At 46.1% G+C, this 26,932-nt stretch overlaps 1 protein-coding gene across 1 annotated transcript; it reads left to right on the top strand.

Moving 5' to 3' along the window:
* Positions 1–312: 312 nt before the first annotated feature.
* Positions 313–26,932, top strand: LOC149354103 (peroxiredoxin-6-like). The gene is made up of 6 exons (XM_089575933.1): positions 313–432; positions 10,340–10,496; positions 21,693–21,836; positions 23,393–23,466; positions 24,058–24,130; positions 26,798–26,932. The coding sequence occupies exons 1-6, from the start codon at positions 347–349 to the stop codon at positions 26,930–26,932; spliced, it is 669 nt and encodes a 222-aa protein (XP_089432059.1). The 5' UTR covers positions 313–346.

Below are 26,932 nucleotides of genomic sequence, written 5' to 3'. Positions count from 1 at the left end.
TCGCTTTTGAGAAATGTAAATCTTCTTCGGCGCCGTCTGTCTCGATTATAGATCAAAAAAGCACACAAAGCGGGAACCATGTTCTGAGAAGCGATCCGCCTATGCTTGCGCTTCATTTACGAGGTGACCCAAAATGAACTCTCTCAGGACTGAAATCGATTCCCAAACAAGCAGCCGACGGCGCTTAGCGAGCCGTGACGACGTAAGCGGCGTACGATTGGCCGAATCGTGTTGGGAGGACCTGGTCGAATGCTGCTCGAAAGATACACGAGTCGGGAGCTCTCATTTACGAGCATCACTGTCTGCTGTCGAGTTCACTGCTGCTGTCCAAATCGGCTTTGAGGAGATGGTGAACCTAGGGGACACGTTCCCAAACTTCACCGTCGAGACGACGATGGGCACTTTGGACCTACACGAATTCTTTAAGAACAGGTGAGACTCACGAGAGTGTTGGAAAAATATGGCCGAATAACTTTGTAGGACGATGTAACATGTATTATACGCGCTTTCAGCATTATCATTAAACTCAAGGGAAAGGGAAGGCGTCACAGGGGTTTGCTCGACACTGCTTGCGGAATTTTTGTCTGGTTTACGCTGGCTGGAGTCACGAAGTGGCGTCTGACTGCAACAATCTAAGCTTTAGGCACTAGCTATCGTCTTAGTGTGTCCGTCTTTCACTGTACATGTAACGGTTGAGCGCGCTTCATACTCGGAAATTCTTTTTTCTTCTATTTCCTATTTTGACTCTTGTCTTTTAGTACATTTGATTACCGTACAGCAGCTATTAAGAAGGCACGTTGCGTGTGCGCTGTCCAGATTTTTCCGGCTGTGCCCCCTTGTGTGCTTATGCGCTTGTAGGCTGCTGCTAACAAGGAAAGTCCAGCAAAGAAAAGAATAAGCACCTTATATGAGCTTGAAATTCCAGATTTCTGAGTTATACAACACGGCGAAAACAGACGGTACGGTGATAGTGAAAACCATTTCGCATAAGATCGGCCTCAATGGCTCTCTCGCTGGAAGAAAGGAACAAATTTAAGTGGTTATTCCTTTGTTCCAGCGAACAAAGCGGACCTCTCATGAGCAGTCCATCAAAATTCCAACCGCAAATAGCGTTCCAGCCAAAAAAAAAGGAAACATTGACTACATCTGTTAGACAATTGATAAGAGAAAAAAATCGTCTCCTCCAGGGCAGCGTTACATAAGGACACATGCGGTAGTATTGACAGACTTGCCCTGTTTTATCGACCTAATCGTTGGCGAATACTATCTGGTGTACTTCGATACAGTGTGGATTCCGTTTCGACGTGTTGAACTGAAATCAGAGGCAATAACGTGCATCAGACGTTGATCCAAAAATTTTCTCAGGATAGTGTCCAGGGAATTTCACGTCCGTTGCAAAAATGCAGAAGCGGCAGAATGCTGTGTTTTTCGCTACGTTTCTTCCTGTCGCAGTTGCTTAGCGGCTCTATAGAGAGGCGCCGCGATCGGCGCGAGGTCGAGGGACGCAATCTCGGCCACCCTGGCAAAGTTAGACCGAGCCGAAATTCAAAAACTTTGGAGTCTGTCTGATCCCGAGTAGGTGTAAGCACGAAATGGACTGAAAGGAAGGCGAAGCGCATTCTAGGACTACTTATAGGTGGTAGCCTCTCTCTTGAAGCAGGTATCGGTCATTTCAATAGCTGCTCTATGTGCCGCCGCCTTCACCGCCTTCTGTTCTTTGGACTGTGCAGAGCTCTTGGTCTCCCTTGGCTGCCTTCGCAGCTTGAGTAGCCGTTCTTCTAGGTGGTCGGCGTGCGGGGCACCCCTCGTTGCTTTTAGTTCTTTATGTGCCGCCGCGTTCAGCAGCTTCATTTTTCGTGCTGGGCAGCGTGCCCAGCGCCCTCCGCATCACTTCGCTGCTTGATGAGCTGTAGCGGCTGCTCGCTCTTCTTGGACTTAGCGACGCGTTCTCATGTTCCTGTGCGACTGTATAAAGCTGTCGTTGGCGCCTTGATGTAATTTTATGGGCGCAATTTTCTGCACGCCATGCATTTATTAGCAAAGCCTCAGACTTGCCTTTCGATATGCCATGCGCGGGTTGCAGGTGCACTTCTTTGTCTATCGCACGCCTTTTCATTCATTCCTTCACGCCCGCCTGAGGTTGTCTACCTCAGCGGCAGGAGGTTACTCCGCTTTCCTTTCTTCCTTACCTCCCATATTGAGCGCTGTTTTGCCGAGCGCAAGAAAAATTTCCTTGCAAGAGATATTTGGATACTTCTTGCAGAGGAAGAAACAAAATGAAAGAACGGTTCACACCACGCTTCATCCCCACTTTGACACGATGTACGACGCTGTACTGACCCTACCCTATTCGGAACCTGGGCTACCACGTCTTACACGACAACCGGCAAACTGTCCATTCTCTACCGTGAAACATATTGTTGCGCTGTCTACGCGAGGACAGTTGAAATACGATAGCAAACGCGTTCGTCTGTTGATGCGACTTAATGCAGTGCCGGCCTCTGTTGCACCCATGTCCAACAATTTCGAAAAAAATTTTTGAAAATTGGAAATTGTAAGATAATTTTACTGAAATATTGGATTTAACGGTCCACTCTACTGATATGCTGCAAAATCCTTCTTTTAAAGTGTTTCCATCGATCGCATCGAACAGTTAAGACTCTCATAGAAAACCAATGGGGAACGGTTTTAACGATGACAGAAACGTTAATAGAAAGAAAAATTAAACAATGACGTCAGGTGATCTGCGGATATATTGATTGTTATTTTGGAATCTTACATTATATGAAAAAAATTACATTCATAAATGGTTTTCCACTCAAAATGCTTTTGTCCAGAATTGTTGGGTATGCTCCGTCCTTTTCCTTCCTTCCTTCCTTCCTTCCTTCCTTCCTTCCTTCCTTCCTTCCTTCCTTCCTTCCTTCCTTTCTTCCTTTCTTCCTTTCTTCCTTTCTTCCTTTCTTCCTTCCTTCCTTCCTTCCTTTCTTCCTTTCTTCCTTTCTTCCTTTCTTCCTTTCTTCCTTTCTTCCTTTCTTCCTTCCTTTCTTCCTTTCTTCCTTTCTTCCTTTCTTCCTTTCTTCCTTCCTTTCTTCCTTTCTTCCTTTCTTCCTTCCTTTCTTCCTTTCTTCCTTTCTTCCTTTCTTCCTTTCTTCCTTCCTTCCTTTCTTCCTTTCTTCCTTTCTTCCTTTCTTCCTTTCTTCCTTCCTTCCTTCCTTCCTTCCTTTCTTCCTTTCTTCCTTTCTTCCTTTCTTCCTTTCTTCCTTCCTTCCTTCCTTCCTTCCTTCCTTCCTTTCTTCCTTTCTTCCTTTCTTCCTTTCTTCCTTCCTTCCTTCCTTCCTTCCTTCCTTTCTTCCTTTCTTCCTTTCTTCCTTTCTTCCTTTCTTCCTTTCTTCCTTCCTTCCTTCCTTCCTTTCTTCCTTTCTTCCTTCCTTCCTTCCTTCCTTCCTTCCTTTCTTCCTTTCTTCCTTCCTTCCGTCCTTCCTTCCTTTCTTCCTTTCTTCCTTCCTTCCGTCCTTCCTTCCTTCCTTCCTTTCTTCCTTTCTTCCTTCCTTCCTTCCTTCCTTCCTTCCTTTCTTCCTTTCTTCCTTCCTTCCTTCCTTCCTTTCTTCCTTTCTTCCTTCCTTCCTTCCTTCCTTTCTTCCTTCCTTCCTTCCTTCCTTCCTTTCTTCCTTCCTTTCTTCCTTCCTTTCTTCCTTCCTTCCTTCCTTTCTTCCTTCCTTCCTTCCTTCCTTTCTTCCTTCCTTCCTTCCTTCCTTCCTTTCTTCCTTCCTTCCTTTCTTCCTTCCTTCCTTTCTTCCTTCCTTCCTTCCTTCCTTCCTTCCTTTCTTCCTTTCTTCCTTCCTTCCTTTCTTCCTTCCTTCCTTTCTTCCTTCCTTTCTTCCTTCCTTTCTTCCTTCCTTCCTTTCTTCCTTCCTTCCTTTCTTCCTTCCTTTCTTCCTTCCTTTCTTCCTTCCTTCCTTCCTTTCTTCCTTCCTTTCTTCCTTCCTTCCTTTCTTCCTTCCTTCCTTCCTTCCTTCCTTCCTTCCTTTCTTCCTTCCTTTCTTCCTTCCTTCCTTCCTTTCTTTCTTCCTTCCTTTCTTTCTTCCTTTCTTTCTTCCTTCCTTTCTTCCTTCCTTTCTTCCTTCCTTCCTTCCTTCCTTCCTTCCTTTCTTCCTTCCTTCCTTTCTTCCTTTCTTCCTTTCTTCCTTCCTTCCTTTCTTCCTTTCTTCCTTTCTTCCTTTCTTCCTTTCTTCCTTTCTTCCTTTCTTCCTTTCTTCCTTTCTTCCTTCCTTCCTTTCTTTCTTCCTTCCTTTCTTTCTTCCTTCCTTTCTTTCTTCCTTCCTTTCTTCCTTTCTTCCTTTCTTCCTTTCTTCCTTTCTTCCTTTCTTCCTTTCTTCCTTTCTTCCTTCCTTCCTTTCTTCCTTCCTTCCTTTCTTCCTTCCTTCCTTTCTTCCTTCCTTCCTTTCTTCCTTCCTTCCTTCCTTTCTTCCTTCCTTTCTTCCTTCCTTTCTTCCTTCCTTTCTTCCTTCCTTTCTTCCTTCCTTTCTTCCTTTCTTCCTTTCTTCCTTTCTTCCTTTCTTCCTTTCTTCCTTTCTTCCTTCCTTCCTTCCTTCCTTCCTTTCTTCCTTTCTTCCTTTCTTCCTTTCTTCCTTTCTTTCTTCCTTTCTTTCTTTCTTTCTTTCTTTCTTTCTTCCTTTCTTTCTTTCTTTCTTTCTTTCTTTCTTCCTTCCTTTCTTCCTTTCTTCCTTTCTTCCTTTCTTCCTTTCTTTCTTTCTTTCTTTCTTTCTTTCTTTCTTTCTTTCTTCCTTCCTTTCTTCCTTTCTTCCTTTCTTCCTTTCTTCCTTCCTTCCTTCCTTCCTTCCTTTCTTCCTTTCTTCCTTCCTTCCTTCCTTCCTTCCTTCCTTCCTTTCTTCCTTCCTTTCTTCCTTCCTTCCTTCCTTCCTTCCTTTCTTCCTTTCTTTCTTCCCTTCTTTCTTTCTTTCTTTCCAACTTCCTTCCTTCCTTCCTTCCTTTCTTTCTTTCTTTCTTTCCTTCCTTCTTTCTTTGTTTCCTTGTTTCTTTCTTTCTTGCTTGCTTTCTTGCTTTCTTTCTTTCTTTCTTTCTTCCTTCCTTCCTTTCTTGCTTCCTTCCTTTCTTTCCTTCCTTCTTTTTTTCTTTCTTTCTTTCTTTCCTTCCTTCTTTTTTTCTTTCTTTCTTTCTTTCTTATAAACCTTTGTTGTGCAATTTCAGACGTCTTACCAATGCAAAGCAAGAATGCAAGCTCTCTCAACACCTGGATCACTTCGTTGAGACACGTAACGCTGCGTGCTCGTTCCATCACAGATCCTGTGTCTTAGAGGCGTTAGCGGTCGAGGAAGGAAAGAACGTTGTTCGAGCTCGTGATCTTCATTGATGCTCTCTGCTGGGGCAGGTGTTTTTCTGTCACGATTTCCGCTGTGCCAACGGCGCAAAAGGAAACGAATAGACACTTTTAGTTGCTGCGTACGTAGCGACATTGCGTACGCAACGCTCAGTACGTTCCGTACGCTGTAAAGGACACCCCCGTCACACTTATAGTTGGCCGTACCGCCGCAGAGCAGTCGCGTAGCGCGTTGTGTTGTGTCGCCATCTAGTGACGAACACTGAAAGCGCTGTAGCGCTCGGCTGAACATTTTTTAGTTTCTGACAATATGAACAGTATATTACTGTTTTTAATGAAAGAAAAAATGTATAATGTTTAATGAAGTGCAAAAGTAGGAACATGACTAAAAAAAATTATTCGACATGTGCGGTTGCTATGACGATAAACGTACACAACCTTAGTTAGGCTTAAAAGGTCAAACATCGCCTCATTATCTGAAAAACAAGGGGCATTTGTCCCTAATATTTTGGCGTGTGGGTGAGAGTAGACAAAATAAAAGCTAACAGCACAGTTTAGAGCGAGCCATCGCATTGAAGAAAGCAGCGGCGAAGTGAAATCGGTCCGAAGCGGGCGAGATGGTCGCCGCCATGTTCTCTACGCAGCACGTAGCGTCCCGCGTTGCGTACGCTACGTTATGCTTTACAGCGGGCGGGCGTACGCAACGCGCGGCTAGATACGTTGCGTTCTGCGCATGCGCATTCGTTACCCGCGGTGTCGTTGCGTACGCAAGCTCACTGCGTACGTCCAACTAAAAGTGTCTAATGTTTCCGCTCGTTGCGCACGAGCTTTTTATTCTGCCTTTCTGTCGTCTTAGAGTCACTGGCGGCAGCACACTCTCCATTACCCGCGTCGTAGCCGTGTTTAGGGGTTTTTGAAAAGGAGAAAAAAAATTGCTCAATGATGAATGAGAGAGCTTTTACTTAGAAAGGGAGGCTCAAGGCCGTTTGCTGAGCCTCCCTTTTTAAATAAACAGCTCATTCATTCACTAAGTGTTTTTTCTTCTTTTCAAACACCACTAAACGCGTCTGCAACGCCCCTGGTAGGAAGTGCGCTCAATAAAAACTTTGTTTTGATCCAATGTTCTAAAACTGTTGAGCAATAAAAAGTGCGCTTTGAAAAGAGGCATTGCATGTCGTTTAAAGACGAATCCTTCTGCCTCTCCGCAGAAGCTGCGCTGTCAAGCCGTGAAGGAAATCAGAAGCTTTGACACGAATTGACAAAATATTTTCTCTCCGACTCTATTATGTGGTTCTGTTTGCGCTGTTGTTTTTCGCTCAACGCTGACCGCCTCTAAACGTATCCCATCATCAGAGGTACAAAAGCACTTTCAAGCTCTCGGCACAGGCAGTCACGTTCCGACGTAATTGGAATGTCCAGAGGCATTTGATGTTGAACATTCTTGGACAAAAATTTTTAATATTGGAAAACTGTAAGTTGCTGGTAGAGAAATATTGAAGGCAACGGTCCATTCTTCCGATATCTGGTTCATTCTGGTCCATGGTCCATTCGGGCAGTTAAGATTACCATAGAAAATTAAACTGGTACCTTAAGAGGAGAGCTAAAGCGTTATCAGCAAAAGATTGCAAGCCTGCCGACGGCAGATCTGCGGATATATTGACTGTTATAGTGAATATTACAGTATATGAAACAATTGCGCTCATAAGCTCTTTTCCGTTCAAAAATGCTTTTGTCCAGAATTTTTGGGTATATTAAGCTTTACAGCTCATTGTGTCGCCTTCTGTTTTCGTATACTTTGGTCACATGGAACCGCACCTGGCTCTCCAACTAAGGTAGCATAGAACGGTTGCAGTATAAATTTCGCGCCATTAAAGAATACTATTATTTCAGGCGGAAAGATAAAAAACCTCCCTCTCACATTTTCAGCCCAGATGTAACTGAATCATTAAACTCTGGACGCACACAAAGCTTCATAACCTTTCTCTTAAGACTTCTTTACGCGGTCGTTGACTGCCGAGTTCTGCTGAGCAGCATCATATTTTGGATAACACACGAGCTTGGCAGATATCTAGGCATTTCCATGTTATTTATTGAGGCGTTACCAAGAACGCAATAGTATGCACCAAGAAAGCTTCAAATAAACTTTACGAACGCCTTTGATATATCAGAAAAAAATTATCGGCCTTTTTCTTTATCTAACTTTTGTTCATAATCTAAGCCTCTCTTTGGTACTCACTGCGACGCTGTTATAGAGTCTGTCTGATCTTTCGCCTCGTTGTAGTTCTCACGTAAAGACTGCGTGGAAGTCGTCCAAAAGGCGACCGCGGCCGGGTTTATATTGGATTGGTTTGGTTTATGGGGTTTAACGTCCCATAGCGACTCAGGCTATGAGAGACGCGGTAGTGGAGGGCTCCGGAAATTTCGACCACCTGGGATTCTTTAACGTGCACTGACATCGCACAGTACACGGGCCTCAAGAATTTCTCCTCCAAAGAAATTCTAGCCGCCGCGGCCGGGATCGAACCCGCGTCTTCTGGGTCAGCAGCCGAGCACCATAACCACTGAGCCACCGCGGCGGCGGTTTATATTGGAGGGCTGCCCTTAGAAGGGATAGCGGCGAAGCGGCGGCGGCAGCGTCCGACCGAGGCCAAGGTTGTTGTTGTTGTTATCCCTTGAAAATATGGCACATACCCACACTGGGGCATCGGCCAAGAATCGGGGGGCAGAGGTTGGCTATTCACCTGTACATACTAAAGGGAAAATAAAAGCACACGGGAGAGCACATAAACGGCGGCTTTGTACGAGCACTTCACCTCACGCAGTGTGTAGATTACAGTACAGCAACACGTAGATAATTGGTGTCACTAATTCGTGGTACCAATTAATTCCACTCTCAAACGCTATCGCGTAACACGCTTATGAGGTACTAAAGTGTACCCCGAAGTTTTCACTTCCGTCTAAATGCGGCCGGCGCGGCCGGTATTGAAGCCGTGTCTTCCGGCTGAGTAGCCGAGTGCACTAACCACTAAGCCATCGCAGCGGATGGAAGCGCCGCTGAGTGGCATGAAACAAAATGACAGGACCCACCGCCGCGCCCCAGTAGGTCTATCGTTTTGATGCTCAGCCTATGTTCACAGGGTGGAATTCCAGCAGGAGCCACCACATTTCTATCCCCTCATATTCCCTTCCCCCACCCCCTTCACTCTCAATGTGAAATGAAATTGCCATGCAGTTTCATTAATGTATCCAGCACCTGGTGTAATAGGCATATTCTAATCCTAACCTCGCCCTGCGTTCCCAACTTCAACCGAGCTTAGTAGAACGGGGCTAATGAGAGGAAGACTGCATATCAAACACTAGCAAAAGAAAATTCTTTAAAAGGCTGAGGCTGAGGCCTTAACGTGTTGATAGTAATGTTGACGACTCAGAAGGAAAATGGCGGTGTGCAACAACGAAAAATAATTGAACAAATTCTGCATCGCAGAGGATATTCTTTCACCAATTTATCAATATTTCTATAAAGATTCGTCCGGCTGCTGTGCTTCTTATTTTAATTCATGAATGCAGATGCTGGCGTAACTGGAACACGCGGACTGTACCTTGTAACTCCTCGCGTTCTAACAAGCAGTATAGAAACAGTTCTAGGTGAAGGAAATGATAAGATAACAGACATGATTGGTCTCGCTCTGCACAAGCAGTCAGTGGTCCTAGAGATTGTCATCGGTTACCACTGCCTATGGAGAGTAGCAGGAGCGTAAGGAGCAAGTGTAGTAACTATGTGCATTCCGTACCTTCCACAACGAATGCTCACTACAACAAAGTGTGTTCCCACTGGTCGCACGTGTGAAAAATATGCGCTGCGACGGCAGTGCTCCCAAGACAGTGCTAAAAATGTGAAAAATGGTCGCGTTTTTGCCCATAGCCTTTGGAAGCATTCGCCGACATCGTTGTTTTCGCGACAAACTCCAGTATACCAGCTTTGCTAGCGGCCAAGCTGCTCTACTGAATGCAGTAGCGATTGATTTCAAGCCGTGTCTTCGAACCAGTTCAGCAACTGACTTTCTTTGGCATAATATGAAAGCAGTTTACTCTTGAATGCTGCCATCGACAACGAAGCAAAAAGGAAGGTCACCAACTTTCCATTTAAAGGCCGCTGTTGCCATGACATAACCGCATAACATATCTTCAAATCACGTTTAAACACCGACTTCTAATTTAGTGCAAACATTTCACCGTGACTGAATATTTCGCTACTTGTGATGTGACCACAGCTAGCGGCCCGTAGTTCACAACAAAGCTTAGACTTGAAATAATTAGAAAAGCCTGCTTCTTTCGCTACTCTTGTGGTATTTATTTAGACCTTATTTGCGCACCTCAGACAGTCGAGAGGAGTTAGAACTAACCATGTTAAAAAAAGAGAGGGGTGAAGCGTTCGCCGCATCTGCAACTCAGTTGCCTCGTGCACACACACTTTGGTTCTCTCTGGGCTATGTAAAATAACTATCACTGCTTGTTTCTCTACATACGTTGCTGTAAAACCTCTACCAACTATTAATGGCACAATGTGTTCAAGCTGGAACGGCGCTCGTTACCCGAGGCTTCATACTTGCGGTTTCAAGCATTTCTTGAAGCTCCGTGCTGTACTAACTAGGCTCCATGCAAATAATTTCATACATATGTGAAGACGTCTAGCGTATGTGCTGTCAGCGTCAAATGAAGCGCGAGCAACGCAGTGATGACGGGAACAACAAAAGGAGATTTTAGGCGAGGCAGACTAAGTACTTGCATCCTTGATTTTCACAACCGTGGCAGGAAGACTGCCGCGTGGAAGTTTTCGTCCTCTTGTGTTTGCTCGCGTTTCATTGGACGCTGTCTTCACACATTCACGTACACAATCGTGCTGCTCTGATGGCGACGCCGCAGCTGGGCGATCGTACTTTTCGTATATTGCAAGTTACTCGACTGGGCTTTGGCAGGTCATTTTTGCTTTCCTTCTCGCAGTTGGGGCATCCTGTTCTCGCACCCGTCCGACTTCACTCCGGTGTGCACCACTGAGCTGGGCGCTATGGCCAAGATCTACCCCGACTTCGAGAAACACAACATCCGCGTCATTGCCCTATCCTGCAATTCGCTCGAGTCCCACAAGCTGTGGGTCAAGGTGTGGATCCTTCACTGTATGCAGCATTTCTTTCCATATATCGCTCCATAGTCTACTACCCCGACTTGCGTCCCATGCCACTACTACGTGTTTTAGTGTTGTTAAAAGGACAAATTATGCTACTGGAGTTGGAACCGAAGCGAGAGCAAAGCCATTCGCCTGCGAAGGGGATGAGAGGGGTTCAGCGTGGAGCAACAGTTTCTATGTAACATGCGCGTGTGTAGGTCGACACTAAATGACCAATCTACGTTGACAACAAATTATCTACTGATTTAAAGGTTTTCTGATGTGGATAATGCCGGTATGCGGTGATTGCTGGATGCCAATAAGATAACATTCGAATATGTTTAGTGAAGTGAGCATTCCAGATTTAGCAAGTATTAAGAGAAAATATTGTTAAAAGCAGGGAGCTCGTGGATTATTTTCGTGGATTTCTGGAAACCTGGTTACTTATTTTGTTTTGCAAGGTCACTACTGTATAGTAAAGGCGCCTTCCTGTGTATTTTCATGCGAGAATTAGGTATATATTATCGAACAAGAGAGTGGTATATTTCTGCACGCATGAAATGATGGGAACGATTAGAACCCTGTACTAATACGCAGTCAAAATTTTCATTTTTAACAGCTCATGACTTCATACAAATACACAAAATAACTTTTTTTTTGCTGCTTGCTTGCTATTTAAGTTACGGAAGCGATTGCTCTAATTACCAACTAATATTATCAATTCCGTTCACTTCGACGACGACCTTATCGAAATGCGCATATGTTCTTTGCTGGGGCTTCTGCGTGGCTTTGCTTGTCTCATAAGCAATTGTGTTAGCGCGTTTGTATTTCCTTCTCATCGAATGAAACAACATGGGAATTGATGGCCACGCAGTGTTTGAAAGAGTCGCCGCCATTCTTGTTTAATGGTTAAGAAAGAAACCGCGCGTCTTGTGTTCGTTTTCACTGTCTGTTGAGCGTCTCTGTCGCGCGTGGCTCAGGCGAGAAGTTCGTCATGTCAGACTGCTGTACTGGCCAATTCATGGCATAGACTATACGATTTCGCCGAAGTGTGCTCATATTTTGCCTTCCGTAATATTTGTCGACAGAAATGCTAAATTGTGTTATTCAACAAAAATGCCACCGCCGCACTATCTGTCTGCTTTGGCCTTTGTGCGGTCGTCGGTGTATTCAAGCAAAATCGGCGTTTTCGACTCGGCGCTATGATGCTAGTTCATTGCCCCCAGTGGTGCGATTTCTGTTTTTGGTTTGAAGCATCTCTGTCGCCTGCGCTATGTACACATTTTCCTCGCTCGGAACGCTCCTATGTCGCCAGCTGTCTGCCGGACGGGTACCCTGGCGTCACAAGCCAAATCGTTCCGCACACATGAGTACTGCGTGCCTACGTATGCATTTCCTTTGCACTCTACTGCGCCTTGGCTGGTGTGAAGGACAGGTGCGGCGTGTACTTATACCTCTACACTGTCACAGTGTGCAGATCTTTACCCGTGACGCAAAGACAATGACGGGAGTGGAATGTGAGTGGAGGCAACTGATGTTCGCTCATCTTCGATATGGCAAGGCTGGGGTTTCGTGTCGCAAGGTGGACTTCGTCAAAGATCGGAGCACACCAAATGACGTCAACGCAGAGCGGGCTACATTTCTTTCAGTGCGTAACGCGCGTCTTTCCTTTCACTGTATAACTGAAGACAGCCGAGTCAGGCGTTTGCTTTTCCCACCAAATAGCGCACTCTTGGTGACTACGCAAAACAAATGTTTATTTGGCGCTCTCTTTAAGAACGAGGCCAGGTGCTTTGGGATTGGTTTTTTTATCTGGAGGCCAAGAACAAGTGCATCAGGAATTAGTCTGTCCACTCCCATCATTTCGCCGTAGACATGCCGAACATTCCGCTGTAACACGATCAGCCCGGTTCGGTACCAAAGAAATAAGTGCACCGAAGGGCTACGGAGGTGCTCTCTTTCTGAATAGCCTCACATTTCGATACAGTATCCGGCGAAAAGAATCTTAAACCACCTGCGTGGAGGTGCAAGATATTTAAACGCGAACCTTCTCAAAGCCCTTGAATAGAGAGGCCTCTCTTGTCGTTCACTTCATTTATTAGGAGCAGATCTCCAATTCAGCAAAAACAATTACATAACTTTCAACGCGTGACATTTGGGTCCATCCTGAAGATTTAAACGCCTAATTAATGCTTCTAAAGTCCCGAAGCACTTGCTACAAAACACTCAAATCACAAAAATGCACTTACATTGGCTGGTCCATTATCGACGCCGGTGTTGCAATTGCCCTTGCAGCCCGTACACGTTGCATATGCAATTTATAATAGGTAGGAGTACGGATGTAAAGAGTTTTTAGAACAAAGCTGGGCTTATTGCTAATTGAATATCGATGCATAATTACCAGTGCAAAGGAAAGGATACCAAGGAACAAAAATGCCAAGACATCCGCTAGACGTCAACTAATCTTCTTATTGCTGTGAAACATAAAGAAATTCTCTGCGCGAAAGACAAGCAAACACAATCTCCAAGCTTAGGTCGTGTGCCCACCGTATGCCGTTCAGACAACTTTTTAGTACCTTGGTGTTCACAGGAACCCGGAGAATGTTTTGTCCAACATACATCAGGCCGAGCAGTCCGGATCAGAATTTCGGTGTACCTAATGAATATTCCTGTCTTCTTATTTTTCGTTTGTTTTCAGATAACATCAGTGTTATAACAAATGTGCGCAAGGGAAAATTTCAAGGATAGTTTGAATAAAGTTAGAAGGAAACTTACCCAGACAGCACGAGCATAAACACGAAAAACGGCTGTTGCTTGAACAATGTCTACGAGATAGCGAACGTGAGGAAATTGCGGCCGGCGTGGAATGTTTTCCAGTTCGCCAATGCATAACACCACCTGTGGGTGTCGCATCTGCCTTGCTACGCAACTCGTCGCAACAGATGGTTGCGGCGATTGGTTTTTCACCAGGAAAAGAATAATGCGCTACAACACGACGAGACAAAGAAGAGACCAGGACACAGTCGGTCGAGGTTCGTGATGTTTGCGTTGCTCCTTCACAGTGTAGCGCTTTATTCTATTCACAATACTACGTAATGATTTGCGTACCAAGACAGCACAAGAGGATGCGAAACACTTCATAGCAGCACGAACCAAGCGAAACACAACAAAGTGCACCACGAGGCGGAACGTGAATATTTAAAAGCAGTGAAATGTTTGTCTACATTTACTTTAATTTATCCAAGGCTAGAATTGTGTTTTTCCTTTCGGTGTCCTTGGAAGACATTGTAAGCCCCAGACAAAGTTACCGCTGCTTGCATTCCGAAACTGCAAGAATGCATTTCCGAGTTCTCCTGACTCACCCCCTTACAGAGGCACTGAGAGAGAGAGAGAGAGAGAGAGAGAGAGAACAGAAAACAAAAGATGGGCCGTTTTCAACTGTGCCACATCACGTACACGGCCTTGAAGAAGGTAAAACAAAAGCACACCGCACCGTTCCGGCACGTTTAAGCAGCCTTCGCCGCGCTCCTGTTACCGTTTTTGCCTTCGTAACTTCCGCGACAACAGTGGATGGGGGTCCTCGGAGAAGGTGGACAGCGCCATTGCGGCGCCAAGCAGCGCAGCGTGCAAGCGGGGGAGACGCGAACGGCGAACTGCGCAACAAGACGATGGTGTGAGTCAGGCGACCTCGCATCCGCGGCAAGGACGAGTTGATTACGTCTGCGTGGACCCTCCGCTTTGACGCGCTCACCTGCGGAATGCGGCCGTAGCCCACTCAAGGACACCTCTTCCTTTGGCGTGGAGTAGTCATTTTGCTTGCATATGCTTCTGCCTTTTGGGCGAACATATCACTTTCCTAGCGCAGCAGCTTTCCCACTATGCTGTGCAAGTATCAGGAATAGATAGAACGCTGCACTGGCTAGCGGCGATAGTGGCTCGATCAAAAGAGTTTTACTTCCACCGGAGCTAGCACGTACTCGCTGCTGATCGAAGAACTTGGGAACACCCACCAAAGCCATCGTGTCTATAGCGAAATACTATTGATGAACCGCAGCCCGACGAGGTTAGGATATATCTTGTTGTTCGTGAGTTGACTTGCTCTCATGAGAATCAGGAACACAACAGCAGTTTATCTTCGCAAAGGGTTTTTATGCTCTTGCGATCGTAAATGTGTCAAGCTTAAGTTCAGCATCAGGCTTATTGTTATGCAAAATACGACACAACTGCTGGTCCTGCAGTCAAAGACTGTACTTTAAGCTTCACGCATTTGCTAAAGAAATGAGTTGCTCTTTTCGTAGTGGTGACCTATTTCTCGTCATAAAGCTGCCCTTAGAGCTGTGAGGAATGCCGTATAGCGTTGCAATTTCGTAGTAAAGTCGGTCGCCATGGCCAGGTTTAAACCTGCCACCTTTCCTTAGCAATAAAATTATAAAGCTATGCCGTTTTATTGCCAAGGAAAAAAAATTGGATAACTTGCACCAGAGCTGTGGCATATTATCCAGTTACGCACGCACGCACGCACGCACGCACACACACACACACACACACACACGCACGCACGCACGCGCACACACACACACGCGCACGCGCACAAGCACACTCACAGCGACAGACGCACGCACACACGCGCAAGCACACACACCCACACTGAAAGATTACGTGCGGATCAATAACCCGATGGAATCTGAACCTCGCAATGTTTAACCCTAGAACCTTATCCAGTTCGGCTAGCCTAGCAGTGCTGTTCGAGGAACTATCTGGTATGAAATGGGACGTCATAGGGCTTACTTAAGTTAGAAGAACTGGCCGCCGCGGTGGCTCAGTGGTTATGGCGCTCGGCTGTTGACCCGAAAGACGCGGGCTCGATCCCAGCCGCGGTGGCCGAATTTCGATGGAGGCGAAATTCTAGAGGCTCGTGTACTGTGAGATGTCAGTGGACGTTAAAAAACCCGTGGTGGTACAAATTTCCAGAGCCCTTCACTACAGCGTCGGTCATAGCCTGAGTCGCTTTGGGACGTTAAACCGCTATAAACCAAGTTAGGAGAACCGATGAGGCTCATACACTACTAAGGGCCGAGCATGTAGTGTGCTAGCGTGGATTAGTGGGCCGACGAGAACTAAGTCTGGTATTCCTCATCAATCAGGATATAGCTGGCAATAAGAGGTGTTCTATAGTATTAACGAGAGGGCGGCAGCTATAGTAATTAGGCTTATTAAGTTGTACAAGCCCAAGGTGGTACAGGCCTACGCCGCTACATCCAGCCATGATGACCAGATCGTTGAAAGCTTGAATGAAGATGTTGAATCTGCAATGAACAAAGTAAAATCACAGTACACTGTGCTAATAGGCGACTTAATGCGAAAGTAGGCAAGAAGCGCGCCGGAGACTAGGCGGTAGGTGACTATCGCATAGGCTTCAGGAATAGCAGGGGGAGTTATTTGTAGAGTTCGCAGACAGAAGTAATTTACGGTTCATGAATGCCTCCTTAAGAAAACGAGCAAACAGGAAGTGGATGTAGAGGAGCCCCGATGGTGAGACTAAAAATGAAATAGGCTGCATAGTGTGCGCTCACCTTGACATTGTGCAAAATGTGTAGGTCCTCAGAAAGGTGCTTTGTAGCGACCACAGCATGGTGAGGTCTCGAATTAGCTTAGGCTTGAAGAGGGAATAGAAGAAACTAGTGAAGCGGAAGCCCAATAACGAGTTAGCGGTAAGACGGAAAGTAGAGGATGTCAGGATAACGCCGCAGAACAGATATTCAGCTTTAACTGAGGAAGATGATCTCAATGTCCAAACAATGAACGATAACCTCACAACTATCATTACTGAGTGCGCAGTAGAAGTAGGTGTATGGATGGTTCGAAAGGATATCGGCAAGCTATCTCAGGAGACGAAAAATCTCGTCTAGAAATGCGAAAGCACGAAACCGCCTAACCCTACAAACCCCCTCTGTGTCGTTTTTTGTTAGCGCCTGGATTTTTTACAAAGAAACAGAATAAAACTGGCAGAGCTATAAAAATTGACAAGCGCCAGGTAGGTGACATAAGGAAGTTTAATATGGAGACAATCGACCGTACCCCAAAGAACGGAGTGTGGGCGCGTGTATATCGGCCAAACTGGATGCTGCTTCAATGAACGCGCAGGGGAGCATGCTCTTTCTGTACAAAAAAAAAAAAAGAGACGGGGCGAACTTGCCTGCTCATTGCATTTCATGCTCTGGTTGTGAGCCGATGCTCAAATACATCAATTTTCTGGGCAAGAGTAAAAACAAAAAAGCCCGCGAACTTGTAGAAGCATTCCAAATCAAAGAAGAAGGCGACAAATGTGTTAGCGATACCTCGGTCACCTTATATGATAGGTAAAGGAATTTTATCCGTGGCTTTTGCTGACCTATGTACGCTTGACTTGCTATGTTCTCCCCCCCCTTCCCCCTTTTCTTCCTTTCTCTTTTTTTTCTCCCTCTCTCCCCATTCTGTTTTGCACATGTGAATACTGCATATATATTCTGTTGTGAAAGCAATAAATTCAGTTGCTAGTTTGCGCTCTTTCTGTCATCTTCTGCTCTTTCCTGTGTTCGTTTTTTTCGTGTGTGCAACGCCATCCCAAGAAAGCTATGCACCCTCTCGCCCAGCAACATGTTCTTCTACAGAACGCAGTTAGCCTAAAATTGGTGAAGCGGAATCTAGGCATAGGTAAAAATCATATGCATGCGTTAAGAGACAAAGAGTTCAATGTCATAAGCAACATGAATAAAATAGTTAAAGTAGCTGAAGAGTTCTAAAATATCTGCACAGCAGCCAATGTAATCAGAACGGTAATGAGAGAGGCAGTAGCGCAGAGCAATGGGCAATCCCGCGGGTAACGAAACAGGAAGTAAAGAAAGCCGTACCAGGAAAGCAAAAGGGGAAAGCAGCTGGTGAGTATCAGGTAACAGAAGATCGGTTGAAGGAGGGAGGGAAGACTGTGCTAGAAAAAGTGGCCACCGTGTATACGCAATGCCATATGACCTCGAGCGTACCATAATCTTGGAAGAACGCTAACATTATCCTAATTCATAAGAAAGGAGATGTCAAGGACTTCAAAATTTACAGACCGGCCAGCTCACTGTCCGTTGCTTCAAAGTATATACCAAGGCAATCGCTAATGGAATGATGACTGCCTTAGACTTCAATCAACCAAATCATCAGGATGACTTTCGCAAAAGATTCACACTATCGAATAGGTCACAGAGAAATGCGCACAATGTAACTAGCCCCTATATATAGCCTTCATTGATTACGAGAAAGCATTTGACTCAGTGTAAACCTCCGCAGTCATGCAGGCATTGCGGAATCATGGTTTACGAGAGTGTTATGCGAAAATACCAGAAGACATGTATAACGACTGCACAGCTACCATAGTCATCCATAAATTCAGCACTAAAAAATTCAGGGGGGCACTGCGTTGACCTAAAGTGCAGTGAGGCGAAAGCCTTTAGCGCGGTTGTGCTGCTTGTGTCACTGATGTGTGGTTAAGATGTTAATTAAGTACACAATTTTTTGTGAATCTTAGATGCTGGAAACACTGGAGGTTGTTTGGGAGGCATTTGTCTGATTCGACGCCTTTCTGCAAACACTCTCCAGCGTCCTAGGAAAGAACTACACACGCGTTGGCAGGAAGTAGCGTAGCCATTAGCACGCTCGGCTGCGGAACGAAAGAATGGTGGTTCGAATCCCATCGTGCACAAAGATTTCTTTTCTGGTCTAACTAGAGAGAGCGGGACACCTCTGCTAACAACCTTTTGCTGACAACCTTCTGTCGACAGCGATAGGTGTAATGTTGAGAAACCGGAAGCGGCCAGAATGCGCTAGGGAACAAACTCAGGTTAATGACATCGTAGTCGAAATCATGAGGAAGAAATGGGCTTGAGCAGGGCATGTAATGCGAAGGCAAGATAAACGCTGGTCCTTAAGGGCAACGGAGTGGATTCCAAGAGAAGGCAAGCGTAGTAGGGGGCGGCAGAAAGCTAGATGGGCGGATGAGATTAAGAAGTTTGCGGGGATACGGTGGCCGCAGCTGGCAAAGGACAGGGTTAATTGGAGAGACGTGGGAGTAGCATTTGCCCCGCATTTGGCGTATTGAGGCTGATGATGAATTCCCGTCCACAAGAGAGGAGATTGCGAGCTCCTCGAGAGCCTGCACTCAGCGACTCCCATTGACATTATATACAGGTAACGCGGTAAACTGACTAGAATTGGCAGATATAAAAAAAAACTGAAGATTCATCGATAATTATCCAGAATATCACTGCGTTCTTCTTTTATAACAAAGGGCATCAAAGTTCCAGCACTTCAAATAGAGTTGATGTAGGTGAACTTGCTTCCCAAAAGACATTTAGCAAAGCGGCTTGGGAAGTAAAGCGTGATGCATTACATAAAGGGCAGTTCCTTCGGCAAAGTGGTCAGCACAAGAACACGGGTACAAGCCGCAAGTGATTTTTGTGGCAGTTCTGGGAAGACGAATTCTCACGATTCATGTAGCCTCTCTTTTAGAGCTGTCAGAATGCGATTCACGCGTAAGACTACGTAAGTATACGTCAATGTTGCGCGAATAACCACGCAAGTCGACGAGGCCACTCACTACCTATGAGCGTATATGCCAGCTGCATGAAGTGAGACGCTTGTGGCGCAGGCTAAATGCGCTCAAAGGGCTTCCCACAGATACTCAGGAATATTCGATGCGCTGCGCAAGGGATAGTTCTCATTTAGATTTTATTTAGTATTCCTCCATGAAACGTGTTCCGTGCACGCCGGTTAAACAGCGGGGCAGAAAGGCGCGGGTGTCCATACAACGTCTGCTCAACAAAGTGATTCTGAGCACATCCTCACTGTTTATGTTCATGAGAGATCTTCATTCGAAACCCGCGGCATTTATTTTCGGTACTGTCTATACAAAAAGAAGGGCTATCGCACGTGGTGTGCAGGGACGGAAAAAAACACCTCATCGGCTTGGAAGAGCAACGGAAACGCTTCAAAACTGGGGAAGCCAGGCGCACGCTACAGTTTGCGCGCGGTGTGCTAATCGTTGTAGGGCGTTATTTGAGGGTAACCCACATAATCGTTGTACGGGACGCTTTTCGAGAGTATGAGGAGAGTGTATCTAGACGTGCATTTTCCGAGAGATTTGCTGTCAAGCGACGGTGCCAAGCAAGAAACCGTGGTCGAGTTTTCCATCGCGCGTCTGATTGCGCCAGTCGTTCAGGGAGCTCGCCACAGCTGCCTACTGCTACTGAAATAGGCAGCTCACCCGCATCGGTGTAACAATACATTGCACATGTTGCAAGGACGTACCGTGCGCTGAATTTGTGTCAAAAAGTCCTGGAATCGGCACCGATATACAGTATTGTGCATCTTTATCGTGAAGACTTTTCAAAATTTTCTCGCCTCAACAGCTGGCTCGTTTACGCTGAAACTGCGTACAGAACTTGGGTATTGCGGTAACTTATGTCATGTAGTAAGTCTGTCAACAGTACTTACATGGTTAGCCGCCGCGGTGGCTCAGTGGTTATGGTGCTCGGCTGCTGACCCGTAAGACGCGGGTTCGATCCCGGCCGCGGCGGGTGAATTTCTTTGGAGGAGAAATTCTAGAGGCCCGTGTACTGCGCGATGTCAGTGCACGTTAAAGAACCCCAGGTGGTCGAAATTTCCGGAGCCGTCCACTACGGCATCTCGCATAGCCTCAGTCGCTTTGGGACGTTAAACCCCATAAAACCAAACCTGTACTTACATGGTTCAGCCGCGCATGAAGCAAGCCCGTAATCGTCTGCTTTCAAATTGTCGAACCGAAAGCCCCCAACTCTGGTGTTTCGCCAAAGGTCGTTAGTGGCACCACCTGTTGTTTGCATAAGAAAGTTCCGCGATGCGAAGGGCGCCGTAGTTAGCATTACCAGCTGCGCAGGTCCTTTGATGGCGCCACTGCCGTCTACGCGGCAATCCGGCGCTTATGGCTTTCAGTTCGTCGATTTTGGCCCAGACGATTACAGAGTTGTAGCACTCGCGGCTGAATCAAGTAAGTATCGTTCCAAAACTTGCTACTAGACAAAAGTTACTACAATGCGCAAGCTGTGTGGCCAGTTTTATCGCAAACGAGCTAGCGGTTGAGGCAGGAAGTTTTTTTGAAATCTTCACGGTAAAGATGCACAATGCTGTACACTCGGCCGGGATGCAGTTCCGGGAAGCATGCTTGTGAGCGCGCTTTTATAACCGGTTCTTAAGAACGGACGGTAGTACCGTACTCCGCGACCGAAGTCGGATCTTCAGCAGGTAATTCGAAAAATAGGCTAGAAGCTGCGTCCTACAGGCTTGGTGGGACACGCTCTAGCAGGAATCACTGCTCAGTTTGATCGACCCAAATCACTGTTGTCCCACAGTTATGCTGCGATTTAGATGTCTCGACGCACCGCTTTACCCTTTCCTGTTCTGTAAGGGTGTCTCCGCCAAGATGGTTGCGTGTCTTTTGTTGCGATCAAATAGAATGCTTAAAGCGTTTACAATTTTGCGCGACTTCGTGTAACAGTAGACCATTATCGCTTGCAATAGTATTACTCTTGTGCACAGGTATCGCTAACTGATGCAAGAGATCGGGAGTGAACGAGGAACTTCTCAAACGTTGTAGGGGTTCTAGGAAATTATTCGCCTGTCCGTCTACTTTGTTATGACATTCATATTAACCGTACAAGGGTTTTCTATAACATACTTATAAACTATAGTACCTTAACGTTTGCCTGAATTGTTTTGTATTTTTTGCGTCACAGAGGCTCTGCAGACGTTATATATATGCTGTTGCGCTAACTGCTTTGAAACCATAGAATATTTTGTTTGTGCCTTCTGTTCGGCATTGTGATTTGCTGCATTGGTTCAAGAACGACAGCGCGTTTTGGTTTTCTTACTAGGTGTCCATCGCACATCTTGTACTTGGTGATCGCGCACATGAAGCGCCGAATAGACCAGAGGGGCCGTGCACTTATCGAAAGCATAAGCCTACAGCACATGCTCTTAGAAGTTATAGCCAGCGCAGGCGATTCATTCAATGAGGCCGTCGCGTGCACTTCTGTTTTCTGATTAAAATGCAGAGTGTAATTTATGCAGATTCAGGAGTTTTCCTCTCATCATTTACTTCTTTTCCGGCTGTGCGTGGTCGCTGCGCTGCAGGACATCATCGCGTTCAACGACCTGCGCGTGACGGATCTGCCGTTCCCCATCATTTCGGACGAGAAGCGTGAGCTGGCAGTGCAGCTGGGCATGCTGGACCCCATTGACAAGGACAGCGAAGGCATACCGCTCACCTGCAGGGCGGTGCGTGGAGGCAATTATGCAACTTTTATTATTGCGGTAGCAATAGAAGCCTCATCGGAATGAAAACCCGCTCTCTGTTGCTTAATTTTCATTGGCTGAGAGAAGCGTGACGTCACGCACCACGTTATCAGCGGAAGCACGGGGCGGGCGAGGCGGCAGTCGGCAGCTGCGCTTGGCGACTTGCGGATGAGCCAAGCTCTCTATTGGCGCGCCGTCTGCGGACTCTCCGCAGACGGCGAGGGAGCACATATTTGCGCATTGCTAGTATGTATCGTGTGATACGCGGGCAGTACAGTAACACTCGCACGGAGACGCTGTGCTCTAGCATTGTCACAGGTAATGATATTTATGTGTCCCCTTGATTTTTTTTTTCTCCAGAATCTTTCTCAACAGCGAAAGACACTACCCTACCATCTTCAACTGCATTTGTACCGAAACTGAAAGTGATGTTAACGCTTATAGTGGTTGATTCTGGTCTACGTTGCTGCCAGACATACCATGAGCAAGTGAACAGCAGCACAGCTGTCGCTTGCCGTTCAAGGTATGCCTGCTCAGCTGCGTCAATCAGATTGTACGCACCATGGCTACGTATAAACGGCAGAGTGGGTGCTCTTCGTGAGAAGTGTTATACATGAAGCTGAAGAAAAAAACACGCGAATAAGACAAAGGACATGCTGCACATATGCACTACGTGATGCCTGCATTGTTTTATTCCCGTTCGAAAGACATTATAGAATAACAGCGGAGCAAGTCTACGAAGTCGTTCCTCTTCTGGCTCAGAGCATGCTTTTGCTGGTGCCTCTCAGTTCGCTGTCAATTTCATACGCTATAAGTATATGTATGTGCAGTAAGTTCCCACGCTATAATTCGTTAACAAGAATTCGGGACAGTACCCAGCCACTGCATCTAAGCCTAGAGTGTTATCACGTTCTCTCCTGCAGCCACTACGTAATTTTCTTACATCACAGATGATGTCAGCGAGCTATTTTTGAATGTTTGAAGCCATGAGCCACGTGGTGGCTGCCAAGGTAACTAAAAGCGCTTGTCCAGAACTCCTGGCAATGTATATCAACGCCGGGTGTATGCTATACTGAAGTAAGGTAGTAAACTGGGAAGTTTTGCTGGTCTTCTGGTCTATAATACTCACACTTTATCCCAGTGTTCCTTCTCGCGATTACTAAACAGGATAGAGCTACAGCTAGAATGTCCGGAGAGCCCGCTAATGCAATACAAGCTCCGTCAGTGTGAGCTTTTCGTGACACCCAGATTTCCTTTTTCCATGCATGAAAAAGTTCGTTCTGCACTGAAACTGAATGGAATTAGCACACGTTTAAATGAAACTGGAAGCGCGTGATCAGCTCAAAGGCCATAAAGTTATGTTGGTGACAGTTCTCTGCGGCGTTTCACTCCATTTCGTGAGTATTTACGGCTACCTTTGCAGAATGCCTCAAAATCACGGCGTAATAAATCAATATTCAGCGCTTTGATTCAGTGAAAATCATTCTTTATTCATGAGACGAATGATGATAACTATGTTTTTCTCTTGGCTCCAACAGGTCTTTATTATTGGGCCCGACAAAAAATTGAAGCTCTCTATGCTATACCCAGCAACAAGCGGACGAAACTTTCCGTAAGTCCTCTAATTTTTAACCATAATTTTGGAGCAAGAAATATAAAAAGAATAGAAACTTTTTCCCATGGCATCCCATTCCCTTCATCACCAACAGCCGGTTATGCACACGGTAACTACACTCAAAAGGCAGTGACTCCAGAATGATAGTAAAGGTTGTTGGACTGGGCCTATGTTTATTAAATTATGTAAATTCTGCTGCCTTTTTCATTCTCATCATGAGAGAAGTTAACTCTGGCTAAGTAAGCAGTGCAGGTAACATAGCTTTTTTTCTTTTCAGAAAATTATTAGCTCGACACAAAGGAATATACCTGAGAGGACAGAAACTCTGGTGTCCTCTGCCACAACTTTCGCGTCACGCTGATAAGTTTTACTTCGTGTGTCTCATGCGCGTAAAAAACTCGACACTACAATAGCACGTGTTCCTTCTTTCAGGAACAAGTCTCTTCTTTAGTGTTCTTTGCGTTTTGTTATTGATTGAAACGTCTTTAAAGCTAATTAGCAAACGAAGGAAGAAATCGATTTCGTATTATCATTTCATAAACAGATGATCGCCGTGTTCAGCTTAAACAACTGCTGCTTCCTTCACAGGGAGCTGTTTCGAGCTGTTGCGTCACTCAAGTTGACTGAAGAGAAGAAGGTGGCCACTCCGGCCAATTGGATGGTGAGATTCCTCAAGATTATTACGAAAATGGTGATGTATCTTTTCGGGCTATCAGTGGCGGTGGATGCTTCCTTTTATTGTAGCGAGCCTCATGATATCACTCTGGTGCAAAATTTCTCCGCAGATGAGAAGGTGATAAGCCTAGCGCTTATGTTGCGCTTATGGAAGTCTTGTGAAGCTGGCAAAAGAGAGCTTCGTTTTAGAACGCAGAACATTCACAGTAGTCTCGAGTTTCGAGGATGGGACAAGACAGTGTTAGGCAATGAAGGCGAGACGATAGAGGGCGGCTGCAGCTGACGCAATGCAGCAGCAACACTCATGGGATTATTTGCCTGCGTCTCAGCGTACTGCTGTGAAAAAAAAATAACTTGGGACAATTTTCGATAGTGTTTTCACTGGCTACGCGCCTGAGGAACGCAAGTTTGAATGCGCTATCGTCCTCTTCAGATTTATGTCCTTCACTCCTTTGCTCTACCACTCACAAATGAGACGCGCTCAGTCCCAATGCTTTACCTTTTCACAGTGTCCTCCTCACGTACAAACCAGAAATGCGGTTCTCGAAGTTGCTTCTTGATTTTTGTGCTTTAAGTTCATTCGTGACTGACAGCCGGTTTAGCTATCTTGACTAGGCAGCTATCAGCATGAGCGCCAGCCGCCACAGAACGCCCTCAGCTGTCCTCTAGTTAAATGCCATGGCTGGCCAACGCGCGGCCCCCAGCTGATCGCAATGCGAGCTTATGTATTTCCTGTTAGAAGTAAATGGATGGCGCGACAGCGTGGCAAACCGTGCCACAGCGCTTTTTAACGACGGCTCGCTTAACTGATTAACTCAGTCGCCAGGAAGTGGTGCGCGCTATCGGCAGACCCTTATCTCGTGCGTCCGGCGATCACTTTCGCCGGCTCGGACGAGTGCTTGTTGCTTTTAAATTGAAACCCGAAATATTTGTTTGGCGCCATCAGCGATGAGTTTGAAGAGCTGTTCGCGCCGTTTGAAGCGGGTCAGCAGCTGGCGCGTGCGGCCTCCGGCAAAGAGCACACGCCACGACGGCCAGCCTTGATCGTTTAGTTCAGTCAAGATGCTGCCGTGTAAGCGGCGTGTCTCGGGGCGCTGTTTCATTTCTCGTGCTCAAGTCGAAATGCTTCGTTTTGGCTTCTCGGATAGAAGCCGCGCTGAGAACAGAATCCTTCATTCGATGGTGACCGAAGGAACGCGAGAACGCCCTATGAGCTTTTTAAATGCTTAATGCGCAGGCCGTTTTGTTTTAGATCCTTTTTGTTAATTATGCGCATGCCGTTTGTTTATGGGGCTAGCTCGCTAATTTAGGAGCCTCACAGAAGCGACCATATTACTGCCGGTGGTAGAAAAATAATTTGTTTCAAATGGAGGGCAGAGGGTAAAATAGTGCATCTATGAACAACCACTGCAACAATGAACGACACTGAATAGTCTTCCATTTCTGTGCTCTGAAATTCAAGATTTATGAGGTCTAAGGGGCATTAAGATTGCAAAATGGCAACAATAACAGGGCCTTACATTCTATCAAAAATAATTTCTTCCTGATTAGGTATTTTGAAAAAAGAAATATCATAAAGAAAACGGAGTGTACATTATACTAGACTTACCACACTCATAGCACGTTCTCACGCTTCTTCTGTCACCATCGAATTAAGGATTTCGTTCCTGAGTGCGGCTTCCGCATGAGCAGAAGCCGAAACGAAGGCTTTCGATTTGAGCACAAGAAATAAAAAATTGGACGGGACACTTAAGCTCCGCTTTAAGGACATTACACGCTAGCGTATTGAGTCACCATATATGCAGAAGGACATTCCCTACTTTATATACATAAATTCGTGGGAGTCCCCATATCCCTCCTGGTGCAGTGCTGCAGCGGTTAAGCGATGCGCAATTGCCTTACGATGGCAGGTGCTCCCAGCGGTGGACCTGTTTTATCGCTATCGGGTTAAAACAGCGCCCCGCGACAAGCCGCTCATGGCAGGATCATGACTAAATTAAACATTCAAGGTAGGTCGTCGTAGCGTGTGCTCATTGCCTGAGGACGCGCGCCAAATGCCGACCCGCTTCGAACGCCACGAACCGTACTGCAAACACATCGCAACTAGCGCCAAATAAATTCTTGGTGTTGCAACTTAAAATCAAAAAGCACCCGCTCAAGCCTCCGCGAGTCATCGCCGGACGCACAAGGGTCTGAATAACACGCGCCGCTTCCTGGCGACCGAGCTAATCACTTATACGACGCGAAGTTGGAAAGCGCTCCGACACGGTTTGCCACGTCGTTGCGCCTTCCATTTACTTCGAACAGCACCTGTACAAGCGTTCTGGCGTTTTGGGCTGAAGCACCAGCTTTAAAAAAGTTGGTCTTCTTGCATGAGCTACATTAAAGCACATGTCAGCGCACGGCAATATGAATGATCTTTCGTCATCTCTCAACATTCGAAAGGGTCATTTGCTGCTTTTAATCATTTTGCTTACGTCCTGCGTACTTAGATGTGTGGTTTTTCCGGTACTTTCCGCAGCTTTTCTGAAGAACATTGAAATAAATAGCACGTAATAAGCATTGCAGCGGTTCCTTTATAGCCGAGCCTGTATGGATACCAATGTTCACGATTCAAACTCAGTTTTTTCATTTTTTGTCAATGAACTCGCAGCCGGGTGAACCGTGCATGGTGGTTCCATCGGTGAAGGATGAAGAAATCCCGCTGCTATTCCCCAAGGGTGTCACTTGGTACAACGTGCCGTCGGGCCGAAAGTACCTCCGGGTCACACCCCAGCCAGACCACTGA

This window comes from Amblyomma mixtum, chromosome 3 (genome assembly GCF_055824585.1).
Source record: "Amblyomma mixtum isolate Tamu chromosome 3, ASM5582458v1, whole genome shotgun sequence".
Taxonomy (NCBI): domain Eukaryota; kingdom Metazoa; phylum Arthropoda; class Arachnida; order Ixodida; family Ixodidae; genus Amblyomma; species Amblyomma mixtum.
This window is presented reverse-complemented; position numbering and strand designations above follow the sequence as displayed.

Bases quoted from the DNA above. Each gene is read 5' to 3' on its own strand.
- LOC149354103 (XM_089575933.1), top strand. From the start codon at position 347: ATGGTGAACCTAGGGGACACGTTCCCAAACTTCACCGTCGAGACGACG. The intron at 21,837-23,392 runs GTGCGTGGAGGC...TGGCTCCAACAG, and splicing joins TACCGCTCACCTGCAGGGCG to GTCTTTATTATTGGGCCCGA. The intron at 23,467-24,057 runs GTAAGTCCTCTA...CTTCCTTCACAG, and splicing joins ACAAGCGGACGAAACTTTCC to GGAGCTGTTTCGAGCTGTTG.